Genomic DNA, 24594 nt, shown 5'->3' on the forward strand with positions numbered 1-24594 from the left:
TATTTTGTTAAATTAAACAACATAATTTACCATTAAAATTTAAAATGCCCACTATTACATGACAGTGGAAAATGATAAGATTAGAAAATAAAATAATAGAATACCAGAAATATGAATTTGCATAATTAAATAAGTAATGTAGTAGTTAATCAATCATAACCACAATTGCTTAAAATTTTGTCTATGTTATTAAATATTGTAACATTATATTTTTTAAATTAAAACAAACAAATAATGATGGAAAAACTTACAAGTATAGGAGGATTGTCATAATACTTATTGCCCCAGAAATGTTTAGCTCCACAACCACAACGTGTCTTTGAAGGATCGGAAACAGGAATGAGAGTTCGATCTCCATTTTCATATATAACAGAGCCATCATCTTTAACTTTTCTCAAAGAGCATCTTCATGAAACAACCAATGACTATTTACAAATTATTTTCATGATTAGTAAAGATATAATCATGCAGCTTTATCAGAGGAGACTAATTAATTTTTAAAAAATTTAAGTACAGTTATAAAAAATGAAAATTAACAAAAGATTGAAAAAAGAAGGAAAAAAGTTTCTTAATGTGCACTGTTATTAATTATAACTGACTTTAATGGACGAAAAAAATAATATAATACTTACTCTTGACAGAAGGGACAGATAGAATTTGAGTCGATTTTGTGAACAACCAATAAATCTAACTGTGAATTATACTTGAAACTGAAACACTTAAATCAAACAACTTAATTTAAAAAAAAATAATTTACTAAACTTCATTGCAATTAATTACATCAATAAACTACATACTTCCAAAAACATCATGAGAGATAGGACTAGAGACAGTGCAATTAATTATAAATAAATACAAACCCCGAAGGAAGGAAGGCAAAATAAAATCACTGATACACCAAAAGTCAATAGTAGTTTTAAGAGAAAAGTTCTCATGTAATTGTTTTTATTTCCTTACTTTATGTTTTTTGGAGTGCTGGAACACAAACCTGGAGTTATCTAACAATTTTTTTTTACAGTAAATATGAGAGATCATCTCTATCTTTGAAGGGTTTTACAGAAATCTGACTCAAGCAATTTAAAATATTAAAGATAGAAGAAAATCTGAGCCACCCAAAGTTTGTGACCAGGTGATCAAATTTTAGATAAATGTTTAATAATTGATGACAGTTATACAGTATCGATTCTAGAATATTAGTAATATAATTGAAAACTAGAAAATATCAAATAGCATTTGAGCAATTGTGAAAACCGCACATTGTACATACATATTATAGGAACATGCATTGTTGACAATATTTTAATTTTTATTTTAATATAGGATTACTTTAAATGTTGTACAAGTTAAAAAAAAAAAAAGAAACTCATTATTTTTAGAGAATTTTGATGGACTCTCAAATTTGCCAAACAATTTTTGAAATATAACTGCAAATTTGTGTCTAGTACTCAAAAATACATTTTTAACAAAGTATCTACTGAATAAAATAAATTAAAAAAAAAATCATGTGATAATTTTAGTAACAAAATATTTTTCTATATCATACGATTCCCACAGGTATTAGAGAGGTTTTATTTATTTTTTTTTATGATGATAAATAAATTTACTTCATAGTTTATAAAAATAAGTCATCATATGAATTATAAAAAATAATTAATAATATATACTTAACATTGGTACCAAAGTAGAGACATATATTTCAGCACTTCCTGTATTTTAACAATTATTTTATTTCAAAATTTCAGTTGAAATATTAAGATAGAATAACAATTATATTTATATTAACAATATAAACATGTAAGGCATCCAGATATAGGACATAGGATATTTTTATAACACCTTGACCCAGTAGTTAACATAATACTAATAATATTAAGGTCCCTTTCACATACAATGGTTTTAGTCATCGTGGATAAAACTAGTACCATAATTGAAGTAATGAAGGCTTTTCATCAAAGGGAGCCAATACACATGAAAATAATTTTTAAAAAAATGTATTTTCATCACCCCTTTTTCAAAAAGTGAGAAAAATGTACCAACTTCCTCCTTCCTTCGACTAATTGAAAGCACCCAAAAAAGTCAAGTAACTTTTTGCTTATTTTTTAAATAAGGAATCAATCATGTTAAATTATTTTTTCTAATTTGTTGAAACAAGAACTTTAAAGATTTAAACAAAGGTTTTATGCTAAAATAATGGTAATAAAAATTCACAAATTAGGATTTTAATCAATGGCCAATACTGTAATGAGTAGGGGAAGGAGAATAATAATTGTTTGACCTCATGATCAAAAACTAAAACAGTGGTTTCCTTTTCTACATTCTTTGTGCGAAAATTAAATTAAATTATAGATAATCCGGGTGATCGTCAATTAAACTATTTATTGTTAACCCGAATAGTTAACTTGTTAGCAATAAATAGTTTTCTTTTACTATTTTGATACTTTATTGACCGCTACCCAGACTATCTTCCTATAATCTACTTTATACAGTCAACAATCTTCTTCCAATAGAAATTAAAATATCAATCATTAACTTCTATAAAAATGCACACCATAATTAATACTAATTAGTAATGATGATTAAATTAATACTTACAGAAGAAATGTAAAGGTTGTTTCTGAAAGCATACTCCAATCCATCAGTGAGGAAACCATGCATTTTTGATGCCGCCTGGTAGAGAACACCGCCATTTCGAAGCCATTGTCCCCTTATTGGAAGTAGGTTGAGAGCGGCACAATAGAGGCAACGCACGACTCTGCCCTCTTGGAAAGCAGTAACACAAGCGGGGATCACTTCCTCAAGTTTATCGTACCAGGGAGCTGTCTCACCCGCTCGAGCCTACCATCAGTCATCACATCAATCTTCGCATCCCTGGGCTAACTACAACCACAATCATTCACAGGACTTAAGTAAAAGTCCGTGAGAATAAATTGCTAGCTACATAATTTTAAATCTATATCTCAGTCGATTCTTCAATACAGATTAAAAACTTGCTATAATGTATATAATCAATCCATGGGTATGTCGAGGAGTAAAAAAAAAAAGATAAAGTTTGTATACTTAACAAAAATAGAAAACATACGTCATGAGCACTTTTTCCATTTTCAGCTAATAATCACAAACAGCAAAGGATCAATTGAAAAATCTTGGGGAATAGAATAACCCTAGAGAATAAATAAATTAAGTAAAAATGTCACCATAAATTTATTATAAAAAGTCTGTTCAATAAAATGCATATGGTTGATAAATGATATCCTGCTTTTTTAATTCTGTTAAAGTCATATACATTGATGTAGAATAAATACCAAAGGTAGAGATAAAAAAGTTATCAAGATTTTTCTTGTAAGGAAAGTTGCTATATTGTAAGTACCACAAACAGCAATACATCAAATAGTCTTATTGGGAGAGAAAATAAATCCAGAGAAGTAAAATAAAGAGATAGATTTACCAGGCTTTGGCTAAATAACGTATCTCAACCTTAATTTTATAACAATTAACCAGTTTTCTTCTGTTTAGAGCATATCCAACAGGATATTCAGTCCTAGTTTTAAGTCTTTTGTTCACTGGCAGTTATAATACACAACAAAGCTGTAGTGCAACAATAATAACATTACTTATTTTGAATTTCAAGTACTTTATATTCATAGGCTATGATTTACTTATTATTTTTTTTGGGAGGCTCTTAAACAGTTTCTTTGTCATGTTTGGATGACAGCTTCAGGGGGTATATGGAACCTAGAAGAAGCAGGTGGAGTAATTCTCAAGGATCCAAAGTAGTCTTTGGGTAATTTTTGGGATCCTTGGCACTAGGGTAAGTACAAGATCAATTAAAAAAGGGCTTATCCTTCTTTTAATAATAACAGATGCCATGAAATAATCATCTATACTTAGGGATATTTTCCTTAACAGCAAGACAAAATTACTAAATGATTTCAACAGCTGACTTTCTGACGATAAATATAAATCTGACAATTTCTGGTAATCGGTAAACTTGTTTATACTTCCAATAAAAATTTAAGTTAGTATTCGTTAGCAGATAAATCAACTTACCATTTTACCATTACTTTCCTTAATAAGATAATTCCTTTTAAGTCGTTACCTTGATTTCTGTTTGAAATCATCATGAGAATTTCCATACTATAATTAATTGGATTATTTAAATTCAAGTACAAATAAAGCCTTTAATTTTGAAGCTCATGAATAGAACAAAGTAAATTATAATAAAAGAATTCAGAATATGATTTTAATTTAACAAAAAAAAAAAGAAGGTATATTTGTAGAAATACCAATCATCAAACAGCAAACCGTTGTTTATACCTTTCCTCGAAACTCAAACTGGTACAAATCAGCAATAAGCTGAGGTGTTACACCATTTTTTAAGCAGAATAACTCATCCATGGCACTCGTTAATTTCAAGATGTAAGGCTGCGGAAGACGACCTTCACCTCCTGGGGAAAAATAATAATAATGAGATTAATGCATCAACTATTTCAAATAATAATAAAATAAATGTATTGAATCTTCAATATAGTCCTAGAAAATAATACTGTTTGCAGAAATCTTCATATCTACAATGAATATTTAATATCACAATCCTGAAAAAAACTCAGTTACAGTCATTAGATCGAGAAATTATAGTTATAATCACTTCTCAGCCTACTAAGACCAAAGTGAGACTCTATAACTTCTCAATGTGCTTCTTTACCATTTTTAAGTCCAAGATACTCATCAGTAAATTTAAGAAATGCTTCAATATGAACAAAAAAGTAAAATTTAAGTATAAGTATACATAAAATAAGTGAATCATTGTCATAAAAATGTTTAAATAAAAGCTAATAATTACCTAAAGTAAAACAATTTTGTTCATCAAAATGTATGTAAGTATCCGTAAGAGACTGAGGAAAGCCCCAAACTTCAGGTAAGAAGCTCCGGTGTATCCTGGGCAGTTGATTATCTGAAATTATTTTTTTGTTATAAAAATTTATATTCAAAACTAAAAAAGAAAAAAACTGCATTTTTATTCAGTAGGCATTTCCATGGACAATACCGATATACTGATATGTTATTAATTTAAGATATATTAATTGATGAATTGTAAAGACATCTTTAGAAAATGTAAATTTTTGCATAACACTGAGTTCACTCAAAGTAATTATACTGCAAGAACTCTACTAACCAAAACGCTGAAAAAAAAACTTCACTTAATCCTGTTTCCTGGCTATGTTTATAAGAACTTATTTGTATGAATTAAATAACCTGTAATACAAAATAAAAAAGCGATCCCTTAATTAATTAATGTAATTCAACATTTTAAAAAACTGTGAACATATAAAATCATCTTTAGTAACCAAAAATCACTATTTATTCTGGTATACTCTTACGAAATGACCGGAAATAGAAAAATTAATCAAATAAAAAAAAAAAAACTTCAAGATAAATTCCCTTTAAGTTCACCTAATTGAAGTTTATTTTTTTTTTTTTCCGATCCCTCTAAAACAGAAAGAAAAAGTGAATTAATAAGTGCATTACTGTGAAAAAGAAAAGTAATTCGCATTGGGTCTTACCTTTTACTACCTTTGGTATAATATTGAGGTTTAACAGATAGCTAACACCATTTATACGAAACTAATAAACATATGTTGTCCATAAAACTTATAAGTATCAAAGAGTAACCCACACGAAGGTTACCTGTTCACTGTTCAATTAGTTAGTGATGACTGGTAGGATAAACTAGAGCAACAGCTAGTAGCTGATTGAGAGGTTGCTTACCTCCATAGCTCTCATTACTTTAACGATAAAATTGAGACTGATACCTAGGTAATGTTCTATGACACTAGCACCACCTAGCAGTGTATTTGAGAAAAACACACTATTGTATACATTTAATAGAGGATCAACCAAAGGACCTTGCCAGATGGGTACACGGCTCAATCAGGCCAGTCCAATGGTAGAATCATGATCTGTCTGTTTGCACCAACAGACAGGCTTATTCTTCATCTAGCACCAACCTACTCTTTTTCTCTCTCGAAAGGCAAAAATTGTAAATTGACTTTCATTTCTTCTCAACTAAGCTGAACCTCATCCATCAGCTCTGTGTCAATCCCTCTTTACCCTCTATTTTTCCTTATCTGTTAGAATAATAGAATAAGCGATTTCCATAAAAATTCCCCTTTCCTTTCTTGATCTGAACTCTACTAAAGTCACAGGTCAATTCTATAGATGCCAGAAATTGTGGAATGAACCAGTATAAATGTATTTATATTTATATCTCTTTTTCTGATGAAATATTAAGAAATTAAAATTCTCTATTTCAAGTATATATTTATATAAATACAAATGTTTTAGTTATATAGAATACACACACATTAAGCGATTGATACATATATATATATATATATATATATATATACGTTTCTCGATATCACCAGAGAAAATTATTTCAGTTCAAATCTCAATGAAAGTGTTATTTAATAATTATAAAAATCACTAAATTGCAAACAGGATAATTAAGACAATATAAATAAATAGTGAATTATTTTATAGTGATTATTAAATTAAATTAAATGAAATAATGTTTAAACTAAAATATATAAATCTATTTCAAGTGAATTTGTGAAGTTATGAAGTCGAAAATAATGATGAAAAATCATTAAATGTAGGTCATCTTAAAAAGCAGTGAACTTCAATTGAAATTGAAATTCAAATATCCAACAACCAAGTATTTATGAAATTAATGAAGATTTTATATTGTATACTTTAATGTTTAAATTTTAAGTTGTCTTTTATTTATATAAAAAATTGCATTTCTTATATAAATAACTGATGTTTTCATTATGCTATCATCCTGTGTATAGGTACAATAAACTAAATAATATTTTGTAAAATTAATTACCATTTCTAATTGGCACAACAGGAACATAATGGTTTCTAGCTGAGGATGACCAGGCCAATATTAAAGGTGTATTCAGGCGTCCTGATTTGTCTCGACAAGCCATTGGTGGGTTTAGACCAGGTAGGAATATGGCTGAAAAAATTAACCAAATTTATCATGTTGTATAGAATGAAAAAATATAAATGAATGAACATTGACAATATAAAAGGAATAAACACCAGGAGCTGTTTCAATATGAAACGTATGAGTAAATGTTAGAATATGAAGCCTAAGAGTATTAATTCATAAAAACAAGTATATAAAGTATAAGCTCTAATACTTATTATAATATAATGTGGACAACAATTAGTGATATAATAGGAATGAAAAAGTATATCATTGGCATTGTACAAATCAACAAAATTACACCAAGTAAAAGACTAGTAGTATTACTCTGTACTTTATTCTGAGACAGTGACAAGGTCATAATACTAATTCTGAGAGTGACAAGGTCATAATACTAATTCTGAGACAGTGACCAGGTAATAAAACTAATTCTGAGACAGTGACAAGGTCATAATACTAATTCTGAGACAGTGACAAGGTCATAATACTAATTCTGAGACAGTGACAAGGTCATAAAACTAATTCTGAGACAGTGACAAGGTCATAATACTAATTCTGAGACAGTGACAAGGTCATAATACTAATTCTGAGACAGTGACAAGGTCATAATACTAATTCTGAGACAGTGACAAGGTCATAAAACTAATTCTGAGACAGTGACAAGGTCATAATAGTAATTCTGAGACAGTGACAAGGTCACAATACTAAATTCAAGAAATACAAAATAAAACAAATAGAAAAATGATCAATCTGAAAACAAATCAAGAACCAATATGGAATTTAATAACATCCTTCAAAAAATATTATTAATACTTGATTGGCTACATGAAGGTAGAAAATATCAAAGGATTTGATGTCTTTGTGAGTGACATCTTTGGTTAGTCAAGTTAAGAAAACATTAGTTCAGTTTTTATCCTGTATCAATTAATAATTTTAACAATCCTACTCAATATCACCAAAGAATTTTTGGCAAGTTGAAAAGTAAAATCTAATATATATGGGCTAACATTAATCTGCATTATTACTGATTGAAGATTGAATAAAATTAATTAATCTTCTATTTTAAACAGTGGCTTAGTTTCAATTAGAACAAAAAAAACAACAGAAAATTGCAATATTAATCATTATTTTAAACTAACAATACCAGCATAATCTGCAGAAGCTTTCATTCCTTGTAAGCAATCGATTAGAATAATTGGCCGCCGAAGTAAATTAGCCAGACCAAAAACATGAATGTTCCTAAGCCCAACCATACTTCCGTCAGGAGGAGAGTAGGTCGGATCACATTCTTCTATAATATTTCCCCATTCCTGGTTACTGATCCAACTGCCGAGGACTGACTGTCAATCAAAATTTAAAGAAAATTAAATACAATTTTATATTTTAAATGAAAAAAAATGTATAATGCTTAATGGTGAGTAATCAAAAATACTCATGATAAATTATTACACTATATTGGGGTGTTTGTAAACATAGTACACTGATCAATCTTATAACAATTTTAAACAACATAACAAGAAAATATATATATCAATTATTATCACCAGTATGTCTAACATAAAAAAAATGTATTTTATGCATTAAGAAAAAATATTTTATGTATGATAATGTGAATCAAAATATTGATGTTTACTTATAAACTTATATTTAACAACAATCCCGTCAACACAATCAAGAAAGAATTAAACTAATGATTTTAGGAAATATATACATACAAAAAAAAAAGAAAAAAAAGTAGGTGGCAGTAGTGACATTTTTTGGAACAGAACCATAAATTTATATGGTCAAGGTAAAATGAAACAACTGTCAAATTGATTTTATAGTGGTCACCATTTCTAGATGTTAGTAAATAAAAATAATTGTACTTAAAAAATTTCCCTGGGAGGAACTTAGTGAATAAAATTATGCTGATTTACAAAGTAGTCTAGTAATCCAGTAAATGCACTTTTGAGCCTGCCAACACTATAAAATCAATTTAACAGTAGCATCATTATTTTGTAGAACAGTGATATGAGTGTAATAAATATTTATAAAAAATCCATAACAATTATGAATAACAACTAAGAACAACACATTAAAAACCAGTTCACCTTATATTTTTCAAGATTAGTATTAAAATGTTGTTTGAGCCCGACTCGGAGTGGATGCCAGAAGAGTTCCCTACCCATCACTGCACGTGATATAGCATGCACCAGGCAGTGACCATCTCCATCAACATGAAGGGCAACTAAGTTATTTCTAAAACATAACAAAAAGGAAATTGAACTTCTTTCATTAATAAATTGTTTATATTAATCAAAGTATGAAATAACTTTATGATACTTACAGACATTACAGGTATTAATACCAACAATAAAAGTAGAATGAAATGAAACACCAATCAAGTAAAAATATTAATTTAAGAATAAGAGTAAGATGTGTAATACTTTTATAGTACAATCAGTTCTTCATCATATTACAAAACCGATTAATATTGGTCCAAGGTATGCTAAAGATTAAACTAAAAGGCCGATGATCAATGATAGCTGCAGTCAGGAGTAAGTCGGGACTCAGAAGGAAGAGTCCCTTCAGGATATTGGAGCAAACAAAACCCTTCCCAAAACAGTTATCAACACAATTATACAATGCTAAAGAGTTTGTTAGAATGCACAAATCTAAAGAACTACTAGTCTAATTTGAAAATCTGTGTTGGATAAACCGTTTATTGAGGAAGGCTTTAAGCTACACAAAATCACACTACAACTTATAGGAATGGAGCAGTTAGTTACTGTACAATGAATAGCTCCAGGAGGTACATAATAATATTCGTTCTGCTTATGCAGCATATGTACAATAACACTATAAGAAATCATTGAGTTGTTGGCCAATGGTGACAAACCAATTGATCTATCCAAATGTTATAACCAGAGCCACGATTTAAAAGCAGTTAAACACTGACAAAATCTACTGTATATTATGCAATAAAAAATAAACAACATAAACTATGCAGTAAAAAACACTTAACACACAGTAAAATTTTACTAGACTGCTAAAATTTAAACATATAACAAAAGTATCTAATATTTTGTCATTTAAAATATTTTTTTAAAATTCTAAAATGATCTTTCAACATCAACAATAAACCTGAAAGGAACAAATTTATTTCCTCTTAAAATTATTGGGTTGTAGCCAATGTCACTGAGAACTGCATAATTCCCAATTAAAAGTTTATTAATATTTTCCAGAATATAGAGTCCTAAATTTTTATTTAGAAAATTGTTTTCTCCTATTTTTTTTTTATCCCCCTCCCTTGCCATTTCTGGCATACAGGGTGCGGGAGCAGTGGGGTAGTACGCTGGGGTTTGTGCATGCCACTGCTCCCAAAGATCACCAATTCTTTATTTTATTTTCTCCTACTTGACTTATGTACAAGTTGTCTTTAAACTGATTTGATAACTTCAAAATTTCTCAATCAATAAACTTGTTTCCTGAATATGTTTTAAGTCCAGTTTCAAAAAAAAAAAAACCTAAGATGTTAATGAAAGTGAGATTATTATTTAACTGATTATTATTATTATTTAAGTGAGATTATATTAACCTAAGATGTTAATGAAAGTGAGATTATTATTTAACTGATTATTATTATTATTTAAGTGAGATTATATTAACCTAAGATGTTAATGAAAGTGAGATTATTATTTAACATTGTACTATCCATTATTTCTTAAACTTTTTCTGTCATATTATCCAATTATCTTTAAAAAAATTAGGCCTTAACATAAATTACATAAAACATAAAAATTACCCTGATTACATTCAGCTATGTATCAGAATAGATGCTTCTAAAAAAAAAAAAATTAGAAGGGTAGACGGAAAATTGAGAAATAAAAAAAAGAACATTCTAAGAAAAAAAATAATGTTTTGTTATTTTTTGATTTAATAAAATTGAACCAATGATTTTAATCTGAAATTTCATCTCTAACATTTATTTCATTTATCATTTTTTTTTTTTTTTTACTTGCTTAAAACAACTGATATCCAGTTTTGGCTAATTGCACCATTTTATATTCATTTGTTAAGATACTCAATTCGCTGTTTAAGAAATATATTGCACATGACAAATATGGGGTACGAATCCGGGCATTACGGAAAATTACTTCTTTTCCTTAATAAATATCATTGTTGTTCTTCATTAGAAATACATGTAAGATTGAATTTTACTTTTAACAGAATCAATACAATTTCTAAATCAAAACTTCAAACTGAAACCTTAATTAACCTCCACTCAAAACATAAAACAGGCAGCTACTAAAAAAAAAAAAGGTGTTAAACTGCATTGATGCCATAGATAAGGAATAGCAGCAAAACTTCCTGGCAGAACATGCTAAACCTTAACTTTCCTAGGGCAACTAAAATAGAACAGTAAAACAAATGAATTCACTAGATACAAAACTTACTGATTATTATTGAATGGCAAAAGAGTGCTAAGAGTTTCAGCAAGGTATTCATTGGCAGATCTATCTTTCCCAAAACCACATATGTCAACTTGATGAGGTTCTATTATAAATGACCGGTCAGAGAACACACTGCAGTCAAGATTTGCTCTAAAACAAACAAATTACAAAAATTGAATCGTACTATACTAATATAATTATACAATTAATGATATATATATATTTATTTATAATTCATACCTGCCCGTTAATAACCTAAGAAGAACAGCTTTACCAGTGTGTTTATCCATACCATAGGTGGACAATAGAGGAGATATTAATTTTTCATGATAATGAGATAGACCCATCACTTTAACCTAGGAAAAAATAACATATTAAAATTTAGCTTAATGATTAATTTAAAATTATTTAACTTACAAACTTATCTACCACAAAATATCAATCCTATTCACTGACTAATAAAGGATGTTCTAACAGAAATTTCCCAATAATTTAAGTGAATACCCCAATGAGAAACCTGAAATGTTTTTTCCTTCTTTTCCTTTACAAACACTCAGTGGCAAGTCAAGACCATTTAGTGCCGGGGGTGGATTCATCTTAGAGAATCCACCCAAATAACTAACACCAATAACATCGGTAATGATAGCTGACCTAAATATGAAACATATATAAATGGGGAAACATTTCAATTGTGAATCTGTGTTTCCAGTGGAAATACATATTGTATGGTTCCCCGAGTTCAAATAACCAAATCTAGCATGAATAGCCTAGCTCTGAAAATAAAAGTTGCATAAAGCTGAAATTACACATTTAAGATAGGTATATGCATGGGATGTTACAGCAATGTTTTTGTTTAAACCAATTTACCAGAAGAGCAACTTAATATAACTGATTTAAACTTTTGACATTTTCCAAAAATAGCTCCAACAGTTTTAACTCATTACACTAATGTATAATTGAATGGAATTTAATATCAATTAGGTCTTATCCTCATTAAAAAAGTTTGGTCAAATTTCCTAAATTGCTTCCTCTAAAATACCTTTAATTTTCTTTATTTGAAGTAGTTAGCCATCTCAAATTGTTAGTGGTAAAGAAAAATGGATAATATAAACAATGAAAGAATTTGGTAATTGACTAAAGAAGAAATACTTTTCTCTAGAGTCGGAAAGCTTAAAATTTAAAAAAAAGGAATATTTAACATGTAAAGTCGAGGAAGGTAATAGAGAGTGATAAAAAACGCATAAATAAATTGAATTTATGAATGTTCCCATGCTTCTCTGGTAACTTCAGTTTAAGTTATTCATAAGAATAACATGATTCATTTCATAAGAGTGTATTTGTTTTTATAGTACTGTACAGATTTAGTTAAGAAAAATATGGGGTGGTTATGTATCATTTAACATTTAGTAATCCCTACCTTATTTTAATAATAAGTATGAACTAATTGTATGAAAACACTTTTATATTTCAATGTATTTCTTTGATAATAAAAGCAGGAAGTTAAGATATTTCACTATTGACCAATGTAAACTGGTGATACTTAAATGATTTAAACATTTTTGTTACAAATAGATATATTAATGACATTTCAACATTGACCGCTGTAAACAGTAGGCATCAAGATACTAATATATTTTTTAACAAAAATATTACAGATAATATTTTGATGTAGATACTCCTTAATTTAGATTAATGTCTATTATATGTATGTGTGTGTGTATGTATATATAATATAGTATAGTGCATCTAAAATGAATTTGCCCATGGGTAAAGGGAGGGGGGAGATGCACAATGACAAATTATTCTCCTACTAACCCCCTAATCTTTTGTCTTAGGTCTGTTCCAACAACCACTTCTGACTGTCCGGAGTATGCGCAGAACATATTTTTCCTTCCAAAATCCTGTACTGTACATGTTCCATACAGTTCTGGATAGTCAGAAGTAGTTGTTGGAACAGACCTACTCATTTGACTGGACTTCCTAACCTTTCCTCAATGTATGTCTGCAACTTTACAAATAGAAATTCCTTGTTTCAGTTTTTCAAAACCATTTTTCATTAATATCACAATATTATAAGCTTACCAAGTCAAGTAAACTGGTTAGGGGGAAAACTATCCACTCTCAAATCAAAAACATGATTATGAACCTATTTAAATTCAAGAAAACAGAGGCTGAGAGTGGTCCAATCCATGTTTCCACTGTTATGAAAAGAGTTTCCCAAGCTCGAGGTATCTCAAAACACCCTTTGAGGAAAATTATAAAAGATGGTGAAGCTCTAGAGAGAGGTGATAAAACTCATTTTGAAACTCCAGCCAGGAAACAGCCCAAAAATTAACATTGACAGCTTTGATAAAGAAGCCATTCGTAGACAAATGTTTAATTTATATATATATATGATAAAACACTACCGTCCTTGCGGAACATTTTACAAAAATAAGAGAAAATTAATTTCAGTGGAAATAAAGACATATTACATAAAGTAATAAACTTAAAAAGAGATTTTTTTTTTTTTTGAACACAATGATTATCAAATTTCAAAAATGACTTTTTGGATGATGATGCATTCTTAAATAGCAAATCAGAACAGATTTGCCAACAAAGTAAAACAAGAATCACTAAGAAACAGTCCCAGTCAAAGATAAAGGATAACCTAAAGAAACAAGTTCTCCCTCCTACAAGCAAACTCATCTTAAATGCAATATACACCTTGTAAGATTAACTATTTTAATCGTATTTTCTTTTAAAGTAATTAATTTTATCACTATAAAAGTGGTCATTGGAAGAGTGTGAGGGAGCACTATATATCTCTTTTTATAAGTGGTGGGTTTTAGGGAATACAAAGACGTCGGTTGTGCATATTTCAATCCTCCCACTCTACATTCGGAAGCTTCCAGTTTCCCTTTGGTTCCAATGATCTCTTGAATCAGTATGCAGGGTTGTTTTCTGGGAAGAAAAATACCATACAAGTGAGTATTTCAGTCTAAATTGAGTCATGGCAAAATGTTTGGCATCCTCCAAATTGAGTTAGGGTGTTAAAACTTTGTTTTGAATCAATACAATGTTAAAGAAATGCCTTTCATTGATCTTAACTTTTTTCTTTATACCCTTTCTCCTGTCATCATTGTCGCAGTTTTGAAGCATTAATGAAGTAACAAAATCACTTATCAAACAAAAATGACACCTCATAGAGTAAGCTGTGCTGTTAATGATTTTCTTATAATTACCATTACAACCTAACTATTTATATTCTTTATCCTGTTTTATCACAATACTCCATTTTCATGTTTCTTATAAAGCAATCATATTTCCAGACCTGAAGATTTTATTCATTTGACAATATGGTTGTTATGAGGATCCATAAAAATCCTCGATGTCAGTTAACATCATATAATAGGCATTAAAAATAGTTATAAAATACAACAATCATTCAATATATCCCACTTTACTACCTTTAATGTAACTTTTTGTGAATATTCGTTGGCAATGCCAGTAGATGTAGACACAATACAAATAATGATGATGAAGAAAAAAGCAAAGTAAATTCACCCATTTTAAAGGATATATTATGAACGGAACATAGGCAGTTATGACATTAGCATTAAATCATGGTAAGCTAACTTCAATATAACGATTAAAACAAAGAGGAATGTCTCAAGGACTAATAATTCATTCATAAAAAGTTGAGTAAACAACTGAAATTTGTTTACGGTTGAACTCGAAAATATACATACTTTAATTTTATAATATCACAAAAAAAAGCCAAATATCATTCTCCTTAATTGTAGAATTTAAGGAAAATCAACAATGGGTTTATTATGAACTAGTCAATTAAGATAGTGTTTAAAAAATATAACATTAAACTCTATATCATTAACATTATGAAACTATAAACAATAATATATCTGTGTAACAGTCATACCAAAGATAATTACACAAAGTCTACATCTGCTTGATTCAACACAGTAAGTATAACATAATGGGGTGTGTGACCAAGGAAATTTTTAGGCCATTACACAAAACCAAATGAACAACATAACATAAATAAACATTGCGTCAATCAGTGCTATATTGTCTACATTTTAGAAACCTTTAAATAAATACTAATTTAAAAAAAAACAACAGCTCAAACTTTGACAATAACTATTTTATATACAAATAAGGTTATAAAATGAATGAAAAATTATTAGAAACTAGTAAATATGGCAATTTTTCATGATCTACAGTCAAGTATATGTTGATAAATGAACATAAGGTAAATTCCAATTATCACTCATTTTTAGGATTTACGTGTTTAAATAGAAAATGTTAAAAATACAATATTAAAAATGAAATTAAAGAAATTTCACTGCATTGCTATGTGCAAAATTTAAACTGGTGCATATACATAAAAAATAAAACAAATAACTTACAAGGTCAGGTCCCTTAGGTGGGTGATTAAACTTATCAACAGAGCATTTCAATAAATGTTGGTTCTCTTCAAGACTCAAATCGATTGGGGCACGCATAAGTAAAGATGTGGTAGGATGTGTTTGACCACAAAAATGACAAGTAACATAAGCCAAACATTCTGGAAAAACTAAAGTCTGTTGACAAAATTCATCTAAGCATACACCTTTCCACATTTTTCCCACCTAGTAACACATAAAACACTTAAAAGATGAAGGAGGATAGTGATTGTTAATGGGATAATTAAAAAAAAAAAAATCAATTGGTAAAGGTTAAGGTAAGATGGTAACAAAAACTAAAAGTAATAAATAAAAAAGAAAAATCAAAAATGGCCAGACAAGCAATCATAGGGTATTTTAACATTTCGATACGGATATAACCAAAGAATCATTCAAAATGGGAGACTGAAGTGACAAAACCAGACATTAATAATGATCAGAAAGGAGATGTTATATCCTACAATGAAAAGTAGGATTTGAAAGGTTTAAAATCATCATAATAATTGCATTAGAATTTTTTAACAAAGATTCAATTCGATTAGGTCCTCAGAGTGAAACTTTAACACGAAAGGACGTTTGTTAAAGGATTAACCCCTATTGTTTTCATAAGCAATGATTCTGATGACAGCGTAGATCAATAAAAAGAACTAACACTTGAAACAAAGCATGACCTGGAACTTCTTGTGAATGCAATAAATAAACGTAAATTACATTACATTTCACGAAAACTTGGTTGTTCCAAAAATAAAAAATAAACTATTTTGAAAGGAACCAACATGGGGAAACTAAACAATGTCTTAATCAGCTGTTCTTCATGGGTTAGCAACCAGTCCACTGATGACTGGATCTACTTATTCATTTAACAACAAAGAGCTAATTTAAACTAAAAGATTCACTTGAATTAAAGTTAATGCTCCTTCTAAATAGTAATAGAAGATCACGGCAAACGAATATTCCACTACTGTAGTAACTATTTTATGTTCATTAGGTTTTTTTTGTTAAATTAAAGTTATTATTATTAGTAGACTGTGGTTTATGTTTAAGCATACATTTTTCCACCTATTTAAATAATTGTTTCGGTGTTGGTGGTCGTATTATAATTTATTTTATTGATCACTGAATCAAGTTTCAACTCTTAATAAATATATAAACATTTTTAGAAGTCTTAGTAAAAGTAAGAATGTCAATAAAATGAGGTGAGGTAACATCAAAGATTGATAAACGAAATCAATGAATTATATTAAATTTAGTTCTTCAATCTTTTTAATAAAAAAGGTGTTTATTAAACTTTTATCTCCGTTCATCTGCTAACTTTCTTTTGAATCTTGATCTCATGAATACTCAGTTTCTATTTTTAGATTTCGATTATCTAGGAAATGAATTTGGCACTTTGTTATAAACAGCTACAATGAAGTGGCCGTTTTTTTACCAACCAAAATATAGGATATATTAAAGCAGCCTGTCCAATCTTCCGAATCTATAAATACTCAATGGATCGATTGGTTCACAGAATTCATGATTTGAATAATTGAAAATAATATAGACTTAGTTCGAGGAAAATTATTAACACAGTCTAGGTAATATAATAACAAATGAACGACCGTTTTATTTTTACTATATCTGACATATGAAAAAGTAATACAACATACACCACAATAGTGCCAGCCTGACAATACATAAATAAAATTGAATATTGCTTACCGATACAATTCTCCTCTTAAAAACGACAGCCTTCAAAATAGTTGATTGCAATTTTTTTTTTCAATATCCAACTTGGGTCTACGGGTTTAATTTTCTATATTTTCCCTTTTTCGAGGAATACTGTTATTACTTTCGTCGCTAATTGGAGGCGTTTTGGCCAATAGTCAATTATCTAGTCCAATCGTTTCATAGATATCCACTCAATCAACTTAGAATCCAAATACAGAGAGTCTAGTGGATGGATATCTACCAAAAGGTTGAACTAGATGATGTAAAATTGTTCGAAACGTCTCCAACAAGGAAATAAATAAATGGAAAGTAATAACAATATACCTCGCCGTTTACAAACTATACAATTGTATACTTGGGTGGTTTCAAAATTACGGTACAGTTCAAATCACAGAAGTATGTAAAAAACTACTAATGGTACTCGATATTGGTTTTGGAACGAAATTTCATTTCTATTTAGTTTAAAATGAAACAAATTTGCTCGCTATTCATTTAAAAAATAAATAAATTATATCATGAAACTAACAGTAGATATTTAGTTAAATAATTCATGATACAGTTTCAGTTATTCCTCTCTCTACCACTAGAAGTATTACACATTTTACTCCTTTGTGCAGCACTTTTTAAAACAACAGGTATAATAATAATCTATCTGATTCACGATTTAAGGAATAATATAACACATTAGTCGACGGTTTTTTGTTTTTAGGCTCAATTGCATGATTCTGATTTTTGGTGCATGAAATTGCATATTTTCCACTTTTTAATCTAAATTAAATTCATGATTTCTAATGATTGAATGCGAATCAAAATTTCCTAAATACACATAAAGGTATGTACGGTAATATTTATATATTTAAACTATATATCATTATTTTTTTTTCCTTATCAAATATTTTGGGATAGAAAAATATGCGGTAAGGGAAATAATTTTCTAACTCGTCGAATTCAAAGTAAAAAATGATGGAACAAGTGATGAATATTCTTGGGATTGTAGGAGATCACTGATGATGAAAGATGGACTGGAGTGGGAAAAGGCCACACAGCTGGTAGTTGAATTAGTGGACATTGATTCGGGTTCAGGTTGCAGTGTCTGAGTCCCTTCGATTGACAAGGACGTCGGCCAAGGGGATAGAGACCTTCCACCTCTCAATTCTTGGGTTAGGGATGATATCTCGAAAGAGTCAAAGAATTTGAAGTTCCATCGGCTTATAAACTCTGGAGCTCTTCGTGGATGACACTTGGTCCTCTGTAGTATGGTGCTCCTGACAATCCATCGAATGATGGAGTTCTAGAAACTCTACAGTTTGTTTAGGATAGTTTTGAGGAGATATTGCTGTATAGTTGCATTGTGGAGCAGAGAATGACGGCTTTGTAAGACTTCAGCATGAGCCGAAGAGAGAGCGGTGGGGACAGAAGCTGTCGCCACACGTTAGAAGGTGTTAAAGCCTATGAGACTTAGCTGGGTCTGTTTAAATCTCTCACTGACGTGGCTGGAGAAGACAAGATACAACATATAACCGATTACAAACAACACTTTCTGTCCATCCTTCCAAAATATATTGATTTGTTGTTTATTATTTTCCTTTAAAAATAATTAACTCAAATATCCAAACAAGTGAAATTGGAATCACCATAGTTCTACCGTGATATTAACGCTTCGAAGAGGCTGCAAGGTCTTGAATTGATCAGCTGCTAATAGGAAGCTCCTCCACAACATTGGTTATTTGGGTAGTGTCCAGCGATGTGATAGATGCTATGTTAAAAACTACATTAGATTACTCTGGTAAAGTGGCTGAATGTGTCTGAAGATTGGCCGTTGATTGGGAAAACTTTCATTTTATTTTTACTACGCCAAAGGAGGCATTTCTGCCATGTTGTTTCGTACAGCCCAGTATAGTTTAGCACTGCCGATATAACTTCTGTTTGTAATCAAGTCCGCCGTTGCCGCACATGCAAATATGTGATCGCCAGTCATCTCACCAACTCCACACAGGACGCAATCCGAAGATTCAGTCACTCCTATTCTCTTCAGATGGTGCCACAAATAGTCATGTCCAGTAGCCAACCTGAAGCATGCCACTGACACCGCTCTTGGTAAAGTCAATGGAGGGCGCCTCTTAGGATCTAACAACGCCACCCAGTTCTTGCCCCCACATTCTTCTCTACTCCTTTCCTCTGCTCTTTCAGTGATGGCGCTTCGGGCCATTTCTTTCGCCATGTCCATGGTGATAGGAAGAAGCGGCTGTGGTTGGCTAGCTCCTAACCGTGCAAGTCGATCCGCCTCCTCATTCCCAGGTATACCGCAATGGACTGGAATCCACTGCTTTACCAATACTTTAAGTATTTCTCTTTTACATTGTATGGATTTCCGGCATGCGAGAATTCTAGCGTTAGTTGAGGGACGTTCAGTCGCTATTGCCAGCAGTGCTGCCCTAGAATCCGACAGCAGAACTATCTTCTTTGGGCAGGCGTGAGTAATCTTTTCTAAAGCTAAAGTAATTGCAGCTACCTCTCCATCAAAATTGGTAGCGTTTGCTCCACCAGGTGCTGACAGTTGGAACAGGCTACTGTAGACACCTGCACCCGCATTTTTATTTGCCTCTGTAGCTGACCCGTCGGTGTATATATGGATCCATTCTGGCTCAGGGTAGCGCTCGGCTATAGTGGCCAATGCCACAGTCCTTAGTTCTTCCGCTGGGGTCATGTGGATTTGTTGATGTCAAACGCTTTGTTTAGTCAAGTCAGGCAGAGGCTCTCTTATCTCAAAGTTCAGGCCTAGGCTTGTGATAATGGATTTCGTTGCCTCAATAAATGTTAGCTGCGTTTTTAGTCGCCTAGTGATTAGGAAAACTGGAATATGAAAGCTTTATGACAGTCGCTACGAGTTTGGAGGATGTGCCAATGGCAGATAGCAAGGCGCTCGTGTTCGTTATCTTGAAATATCTGAATAAAAATATTTTGGGTTTCTCAACAACATAAATTGGTGAATAAACATTAAAATCCTTAAAGTGGAAGCTGTAAGTTAAAGTGGAAGTGGGAAGTTGACATTTTGAACTTGGGTGCTAATTTCTCCGGAATACATCATAAGTTATTTGATATAATATAATTTTGTTAAATCCAATATAGATATTTTCATCCAATATCAAATTCCAAAAAACCTACGAAGTTTCATAACAAACTATTCAATATCATTCGGCTTAAGAATTGGAAATTACGATAAAGACGGAGGCAACAGTATTTTGTATTTTATTTGAATTTAATAAGTTTATTTCTTTGTTGAAGTCGCGTGGTAAGCGCATTCTGGGGCCTTTGGTATGCAGCCATCATAACGATTTATAACATTGCAGAGTATCCTGAAGTATACTTCTCCCTTCTAATTCAAAAATCTCACAGAAAAACAAGGAAATAGGCTGGCATAGATTTATTGGACGATTCTGCTTCATGTCACCGTAGCATATAAGTCAACATTGCAGCAGTCCTAGCGGAGACGGTACCTGTTGATCTCTTGCAGGGTGCAGAAATAAATAAATAAATTTAAGCAACTCACAAACATTGTTTTTAATTAATTTGGCTTGGATTAAAGACTTTTGAAATTAACAATTTGAATTAAAAATAAACTAGATAGTCCGGGAGCCTATGACAAAAATGCAACTCATTCCATACTAAACTTTGGACAAATAAAATGATCAGGTCCATTAGTCTGAAATGAAGAATGATATCTACCACCTTAAAGTCTCTATAATAAAAATGGGTATATACAATATACAATACAAATAATCCAAGAAACAAAGAATATGGTTAGATAATTATAATTATTTGATATGTTGTTTAGGTTTGTATTGGTATTAAAAATCTAAATTTGCGACCTCAAAAGAGGATCGAAAGTTTATTTTATTCAAGAAAACTCCTAAAATGTTAATTAATTTTTCATTCCGTGCTCAATACCTTGAGAACAACGTACTCCGCCTTTAAAAGTAATGAAAATTTTAACTTTATAGAGTTTTGTACCTTCAGTAGTACCTGAGATACAGCTTATCTAAATTTAGTATTTGTTTTGAAAAACGAAAAATCATTTCTTTACTGTATATTGGGAAAATATGGCAACTGTTATTCTTACGAAGATCATTACAAATACATCAAAGTGAATTAAACTAGCTTCATTTTGGGTTTTCACAGACTCCTATATTACTGATGGTTACTGAAAATTAAATTTTTCCCATTTTGGAACATTTGTAGTATATCTGTTGATTACATTTTTATCTGTTGATTACATACTATGGTATACTGGGTACTATAGAATGTACAGAATTTTAGCAAATCCAAGCTACATTAAAAAATGCACGTAAAATTATAATGTTTTTAGAGCGGTAGTATCCAAAGTATTAAGTATGGGATAAACAATTTTAATTTTCATAAACTTTCGGTCTGCCGAAGTCGCAAATTTAGATTTTGAATACTAATTCGAACTAAAAAATCAGAACTACCCGATTATTTGCTTTGTTTCTTGGATTTTATTGTATTGTATATTGCATATTGTTGGAAGCAGCGTGGCTCAGTGGTAAGGCACTGTGCTACTATCTCGAAGGACCCGGGTTCAAATCCGGATAATTTTTTAATCTGTTACTGTAGGCGTGAGTCAGCCCTGTAGGTTCGGAATCTCTCCGGAGTCCACCCAACCTCATAATGTGGGTACCGTTCATTGGGGAAAAATCTGACGTTTGAGCTTAATTCTGACCAAATCACCTCCTTGCACAGCCGTTGGTCTAGACCAACTACTTACTAGTAACAATACTTCCTTACAAAATACTGCTACTATCCTTTATGGGTTGTAGCGGAACAGATTAGTTTTATTTTTTTATTATTATCGAATATTTTATTCACCCAATTTTTATACCGAGGTGTCATTAGTTGGCCATAGATTGATATGAGGAAAAGATATGCGGCCACAAAAGATACACAAACAAACAAAGCGTATTTATTTTTACTGATATCCGGCCTGAATTTCAGGTCCTCGTCAGTGGACTAAAGCGAAGATTCCGCTAAAAGTGACTAACGATCACTTTGGTAAAATTTTATATTGCAAGATGATAACCATTAACGTTCTCCTTTTAAGCCCCCTATTAAGGCCTGAAATTCAGGCCGAATATCAGTATAAATAAATACGCTTTGTTTATACGTGTATGCTTGCTGAGTGCAACACTGACCGTCTTCTCCTCATTTTTATACCATGGGCTTCAAGACGACGAATGTGCATTTTTCATTACGTGCCAATGGAAATGGTCATTTTATATTTCGAAACCTTAGTATGGAATAAGTTATCTGGACTATCTCGAAGGTAAGAATGTGCTAAGAAGTAGTGAAGATGCATAATTTGTGACATGATTTCCTATATGAAATTATGAGGTTTAAAGTAAATGAATATGGAACAGTGGTCCCGAAACGTTGTACCATGTCGTGATAATTTAATAAAAAAAAATCATTAAACCGGAAGTCGTTAACCTCAAGAACATTTTTATGAAATAAGTTATCTTTTTAGTCGTGGGGCTAGAGATTGAGAGTTTTGGTGTTTGTTTATGAGATTCATAATATTGGTTGAGTGTTTTAAGTATTCAGGAAGAATAAATGTATAACCGCAGGTTCTGAATGTTTTCATTTCAAGTTTATTATCATTCTTTATTTGTTTCTGTTAGGCTACTTTAATATCTAATAACATAATTAAATAACTAAGCTTTTTATAAACCATCATTACGACGAATTATAGAGTATGATCTCCAACCAAATTAATGAAAGACATGCTCAAAACGAGTCCCTCCTGTGTTTTTACTGTCTTGATACTTATTAAAAACTAGTTTCCTAAACTTAATCTACCAAACGAACTAGAAAACAAAAGTAAGACTGACAATTATCAAAGAACAATGAAAAAGATGACAATTCTATAGTTGTGAAAGAAACAAATGATGAACGAAGTACTTTAATTCCTTTGCTCAGGGGTCATTATCAAATTTTCATCCTAAAAACTATTCAGATGGAGTATTACAATAATAAAATAAAATCTATTGTAAAATACTTCACAATAAAATATTTAAATGCAACATTTTAGAGAATGTTCTGTGCCTGATGTGAATCGATGTCATGCACATTCAAACTTTATTAAGACTAAGTTCAGGATTATTCATTTGGTGTTTGAAATTGATTAACCTTACAATCGGATTGTAAAATAAGTTTGTAGTGTTTTTTACTGGTGATTTCAATAAAAACTTCAGATTCTTGTAAATATTTTTAATCATTATATATGACTCATTTTGATCTATTACATGTTGCCATCTTTCAGATAATTTTTTAATTCCGTCCTGCTAGAACTTCTTAGATTTTTACGGAATGAAATCCTCTATGTGCGTTTTGCTGGCCGAAATAAGTGAAAATCTCAGCACATCTCAGCCAAATCCAATAATCTCTGTTGGGTCTGCAAAGACGCGTGCGGACGGGTGTTATCGTGATGTAAAACTATGCCTTAGCGATTAGACAATGCTGGAGGCTTTTGCTCAACCGCTGCCTTCAATTGTTCCAACTAGGCACAGTATACTGCAGAATTAAGGGTCTGGTTGGGCGGGAGGAGCTCAAAATAAAGGACACCATTCTAATACCCCACCAAATTGCACAGCATAACCTGCTTTTGCTTTTGGAGTCATTAACGGCGAGTCACTTCGTTTTCCCCAAGACTTTTACCTCAAAATATTATTGAACAGGACCCACTTTACATCCCTAGTTATCAACCTCTTTAAAAATGGATCATTATAGTGTTTCAGGAGGGAATCGCTAATGGATATGCGGTCCAATAAATTATTTTCCGTCAAATTGTGAGGAAACAATAAATCACTTGGAGAAACATATCCCGCAGCCTCCAAATGATTTGAGACACTTGCATGAGACATCTTAAGCGTTTCTGCGATATCCCGTGTTTTAGAGTGAGGGTTGTCTAATCATATAATCATCAACTGTTGAAGGACGA

General features: G+C 30.9%; 2 protein-coding genes across 2 annotated transcripts in view; both read right to left on the minus strand.

The window, feature by feature from the left end:
• The window catches only part of LOC106684623 (deubiquitinating protein VCPIP1), a 20733-nt gene extending 4041 nt beyond the window's left edge, over positions 1–16692 (minus strand). Inside the window, exons 1-12 of the mRNA XM_014426811.2 lie at positions 16525–16692; positions 15837–16058; positions 11668–11783; positions 11431–11577; positions 9085–9232; positions 8139–8334; positions 6890–7021; positions 4841–4951; positions 4315–4445; positions 2593–2835; positions 633–718; positions 252–405 (exon numbers count right to left, since the gene is read on the minus strand). Coding sequence (XP_014282297.1) covers positions 252–405; positions 633–718; positions 2593–2835; positions 4315–4445; positions 4841–4951; positions 6890–7021; positions 8139–8334; positions 9085–9232; positions 11431–11577; positions 11668–11783; positions 15837–16049 — 1677 coding nt within the window. The 5' untranslated portion in view covers positions 16050–16058; positions 16525–16692. The remainder of the gene's footprint in view (positions 1–251; positions 406–632; positions 719–2592; positions 2836–4314; positions 4446–4840; positions 4952–6889; positions 7022–8138; positions 8335–9084; positions 9233–11430; positions 11578–11667; positions 11784–15836; positions 16059–16524) is intronic.
• A 2739-nt stretch (positions 16693–19431) lies between these two features.
• Positions 19432–20289, minus strand: LOC106684608 (uncharacterized). Its single transcript, XM_014426791.2, has one exon. It carries the CDS (start codon positions 20287–20289, stop codon positions 19432–19434), a length of 858 nt encoding a protein of 285 aa, XP_014282277.2.
• Between the last annotated feature and the right edge of the window lie 4305 nt (positions 20290–24594).

Source organism: Halyomorpha halys, unplaced genomic scaffold (assembly GCF_000696795.3).
Source record: "Halyomorpha halys isolate HHAL.00 unplaced genomic scaffold, Hhal_1.1 Scaffold595.1, whole genome shotgun sequence".
NCBI lineage: Eukaryota > Metazoa > Arthropoda > Insecta > Hemiptera > Pentatomidae > Halyomorpha > Halyomorpha halys.

Excerpts from the sequence above, each read along its gene's own strand:
- LOC106684608 (XM_014426791.2), bottom strand. The coding sequence starts at position 20,289 with ATGACCCCAGCGGAAGAACTAAGGACTGTGGCATTGGCCACTATAGCC.